The sequence below is a fragment of the Merops nubicus genome, unplaced genomic scaffold (genome assembly GCF_000691845.1).
Source record: "Merops nubicus isolate BGI_N331 unplaced genomic scaffold, ASM69184v1 scaffold29023, whole genome shotgun sequence".
Taxonomy (NCBI): domain Eukaryota; kingdom Metazoa; phylum Chordata; class Aves; order Coraciiformes; family Meropidae; genus Merops; species Merops nubicus.
In genome coordinates this window covers 23-4,546 of record NW_008598700.1, presented here as the reverse complement: position 1 = coordinate 4,546, position 4,524 = coordinate 23, and the positions used below count along the sequence as shown (strand labels likewise).

At 61.5% G+C, this 4,524-nt stretch overlaps 1 protein-coding gene across 1 annotated transcript; it reads left to right on the top strand.

The window, feature by feature from the left end:
* The first annotated feature begins 1,976 nt into the window (after positions 1–1,976).
* Positions 1,977–4,046, top strand: ARL3 (ADP-ribosylation factor-like 3). Its single transcript, XM_008937149.1, has 6 exons — positions 1,977–1,994; positions 2,381–2,524; positions 2,614–2,730; positions 2,896–2,946; positions 3,716–3,901; positions 3,999–4,046. The coding sequence occupies exons 1-6, from the start codon at positions 1,977–1,979 to the stop codon at positions 4,044–4,046; spliced, it is 564 nt and encodes a 187-aa protein (XP_008935397.1).
* Positions 4,047–4,524: the final 478 nt, after the last annotated feature.

Below are 4,524 nucleotides of genomic sequence, written 5' to 3'. Positions count from 1 at the left end.
GAGCCGCCGCGTCCCCGCCGCGTCCCGCTCCTATCTGCACCCGCATCCGTGACCGCATCCCCGTCTGCGTCCCTGTTCCCATCCGCATCTCCATCCCTGTCCCTGTCTCCATCTGTGTTCTCATCTGTGACCCCATCCCTATCCGCATCCCTGTTCCGTTTACATCTCCATTCCTGTCTCCATTCCCATTTCGATCCCAATCCCCATCCCTGTCTGCATCTACATCCCTGTCCCCATCACCAGCACGACCTGTGCTGCCCCACGGCCACCACTAGCCACCATCACTCCCAGCAGCCTGGGCAGCTGAAGGGTGCTCCTCCTGCACATCGCAGCAGCCCAGGGAAGAGGAGTGCAGGGGCACGGGAGGCATCAACACACCCGACACACCCTGCCACTTGCCCCCATCGCACTCGGCTGGGCATGCAGCTGCCTCCCAGCCCCGTGCCAGCTGGTGGGTCTGGGGGTGGCCCCCAGGGCCATGCTGCTGGTGTTCGGGGAGAGCTGCCTGTGCGGCGGACATCGGCAGAGCCTGGCAGAGAGGGGTGGTGGACGTGCAGCTTGGAGTCACCAAACTGATGCCTAAGCAGTTTTGCCCATCGCCTAAGGTCGGGGTTCCATGTTGATCAGCAACCACAAACCAGCTGAGGCTATTTTAGGATATTTGTTAGGAAATACAAGTAACTAAGAGTTACAGGATAAACCGCAGAGTACCATGGCAACCCACTCATGGAAACGCTAATAACTGGGATACAAGGTGGGTGATTAACCTATCAAAAGCAGAACCCTAACATTAAGTTGGGTGCAGATCTATGCAGAGAAAAACGAAGTGTTCCCACCACAAGCATGCACAAAAGCGGTGCGGCATTAGCAGCCGCGGCCCTGGCAGGGTCTCCGGGCAGGGGATAGTGGAGGGTGGCCCCTGCTGTGGCCCCTCTGCCCCCCATTGTGGCATGGAGCAGCAGCGGGGTAGGGAGCAATCATACTTCTCTCCTTCCCTCTGTTGGAGCATAGCTGTATTGTTTGGCTTGGCTTTGCCACAGGAGTTATAAATAAAAGCGTCTCACCAAGAGTGCGTGACTCATGGTCCTCACCACAAGGATAACCTCTCTGCTAGGAATCCTGATCTGAGGCTGGAGCTGCGGCATGCAAGAATCAAAGACAGTGCTTAGTTAAAATAATCCAAATGGCAAAGGGATGAGCCCCTCACCTCACCTGAGTTGGGGTGGGCTGCTGGGGAAGGGGCCTGTGCCCCTCCAGACTCCCGTCCTGTGCTGTCCCCAGCCTCTGGCTGCTGACAGCCCAGCCCTCGACATGCTCCAGGGCCTGATGGTTTCCCTCAGATGGCAGCCGGGAGCTGACGTGGCTTTGAGCAGCTTCAGACTCGGTGTTACCTCCTGCCACTCTGTGAGAGCAGCTCGTGGGTACTGCTGTCACCTCACCCGGCTTGGGACGTGAGGACTGGGGATGTGCTGAGGCATACACCCCTCGCATGGGAGACTGTGCCAGCCCTGGGCAGCAGGAGAGCTGGAGAGCCCCCCTCCGAGGCTGCAGTGCCTCTCCCAGGATCACATGCTGGATGCACAGCTCCATCCCGCTGCCATGCTCTGCCCACGGTGACACCTGCAGTGCCTGGGTACCATGTCCTCCCATTGTGCTGCCACCCCTGAGATGGGGCCTGGCCCTGTGGGGAGAGGGACGCGCTGTGCCCCAGTGCCCCATCCCGGTGGGACCTGGTTTATCCCGGGGGTAGGCAACGGCGGGGTGACAGCTGGCTGGGGGATTTGCTGAGGGCATTATTTAATGCTGTGGGTAAATGGAGAAACAGCAGCTAATTCTGGAGCCTGTAATCCTCTTCCTCCTCCGGGGATGGGGTGCGTGCCAGTCACACAGCCACTGGCGGGCCCCACGGTGTGGCCCTGGCAACAAGCCCCCTGCAGCTCCCCAGGCGTGCCGCGGGCCGGAGCGACTCCCAGACCATGGGTGATGCGCCGAAGGTAAGCGGGGGGCCAGTGACATCCCACCTGCGCCAGGGTGGGTGTGCTGGCACCAGCTCCTGGCTGCAGTGTCAGGCAGAGCAGGAGCAGGACAAGGGCTGTACCCTGGGCTCGTTCCCCAGCACACCCAGGAGCTGGCAGGGCTCTCGGGACAAGGACAGCACACCCCAGGGGGGAATTGGGGCTGGGTGGATCTGCTGTGTGGCCACCCAGAGCCTGGACACCTTGGGAGACAAGTCCTGGCACTTGCTCAGGCCATAGACACAGGGTACCTGTGGCCAACAGCACATTCAGCTCCCCTCTCCAAAATGAGGGTGCTCTGCAGCAACTTGGCACCCTTCAGGGCTCCCCCAGCACCCTGCTGCCCAGGCACCCTGCTCCCCCAGGGGCTGCTCTCCGTCATCCAGAAGCTGAAGGGTTCCCCAGAGCAGGAGCTCCGCATCGTCCTGCTGGGGCTGGACAATGCGGGGAAGACCACGCTGCTGAAACGCCTGGCGTCCGAGGAGGTCAGCACCATCACGCCCACTCAGGTAGGTGCTGCTGGTGGGTCACGGGCAACGTGAAGGTGGCGGGTCCTACCCTCCCCTTGGGTGATGCTGTGATTTGTGCCCCTGTGCAGGGCTTCAACATAAAGAGCGTCCACTCGCACGGCTTCAAGCTGAACGTCTGGGATATTGGGGGGCAGCGCTCCATCCGCCCATACTGGAAGAAGTATCTGGGCAGCACAGACCTGCTGGTGAGTGGGGTGGCCACCCGCACCCTGTCCCCCCCAGCCCTGTGTGTGGAGAGCTGTGCCCTCTGTGCAGGGCCCCGTCCCCTAGCAGAGGCGCACGGCCCCGGCAGAAGGCTGTGCCGCCGGGCGAGGAGCAGCTGCTGACTGCTCCTTTTGTCCCCACGGCAGATTTATGTCATTGACAGCGCAGACCAGAAGCGTTTTGAGGAGACAGGGCAGGTATGAGGGCTCTGGTGTGGAATTGCTGTGGGGTCCTGGGGCTTGGACTCATTTGGCACCAGCTCCTTGAGGGCTGGAGTGGGCAGTGAGGCTGTTCTCTATCATGGGGGGGCCAAGCTGTCCCCAGAGCTATGTGGGAAGGGCTCATGATCAGAATCTCAGCACACAGAGCCACCCTGTTCTATGGCAGATCCATGCCCAGAAGCTCCCTCCAGGCCGGGTGGGATGCCCAGGGGTAGCCGACACAAGGTGGTGACTCTGCCCCTGGTGAGAGTGACCCCTTGGTCGCCAGCCCTCCTCCCACCTCCCCAGTGCCAGGTCAGGGATATGACCCAGCAGAGGTTTTCGAGTAGCGAGTTACAAAACCTGTGAGTGAAGCTGGAGGGGGAAGGTGAGGCTCTGAGCGCCACTCTCAGCTGTGCTGGCACCAGACGGCAGCGTGGGAGTGCCAGACAGCACGGGGCTGGCAGCAGCCTCCTGTAGCTGCCCTTTGCCCAAGGCTCTTGGTGCTGGGAGTGCTTCAGCCCTCAGGTTGCACACAGCTGCACGTGGCTCCCAGGTTCTCCAGAGCAGATGGAGCTTCAGGGTGCATGTCTCTCCCTTGGGATGTCAAGACTTCACAGCGTCTTTGGCTGCAATAAGAGCACCAGGGAGAGGTGCTGAGGGACTCTGGGGGACTGAGGTGCCCCAGCCTGCCCTGGGCAGCTCAGGTAAATGGTCCAGCAGCTCCAGAGGGCAGCAGCCCTGGGAGACAGTTCTCTCTTGGCAGGAACTGGCAGAGCTCACGGATGAGGAGTCACTCACAGGGGTCCCACTGCTAGTGTTTGCCAACAAGCAGGACCTGGTGACTGCAGCACCTGCAGCTGAAATCGCTGAAGGGCTGAGCCTCCACACCTACCGGGACCGGGAATGGCAGATCCAGGCCTGCTCAGCCTTGTCTGGGGAAGGAGTGCAGGTAGAGATGGGGGCCTGCAGCCTCTGAAGAGGTGAGAGAGGACCTGAGGGCCTGTCATGCTCTTGGGGCTGTGCTCACGTATCTCTCTTCCCTTCAGGATGGGATGAACTGGATTTCCAGCCAGATCATGAACAGGAAGAAGTGAGAGCCGTGAAGTGCCAGACAGGACTGAGCTGCAGGTCCCTAAGCCACAGCCAACCTTCCTGGTCCCTAGATTTCCCTCAAAAGCTTGGCTGGGCCCTGAGCCTCAGACTGCTGCGGTCAGATGGGCTTCCCACCCAGTCTTTCACTCTCCCCACCTCCTGGGCTTCTCCTCTCCCCACCTCCTGGGCTTCCCCAGGCTCCTCCTGCTCCCCAACCCTCCTGCAGCCCCCGCTGTTGGAGGGAGGTGTGCGTCCCACTGTGTCAAGGGCTCGCACACCTCCAGTATGAGAGCCGGCCCAGGACATGTCCATCCACACCGCTGGCTCTCCCCGCAGGGCAGGCGCTCTGCTCCGCTCCACAGGACATGACCGGTGCTGCCCGGGCCGCAGCAGCCGGCTCGGGAAAGTCTCGCCCCACTATCTTTTGCCGGCCAGAGAAGCTCCCGCGTGCGCACGGGGCCCCGGCCAAGCGCAAAGACA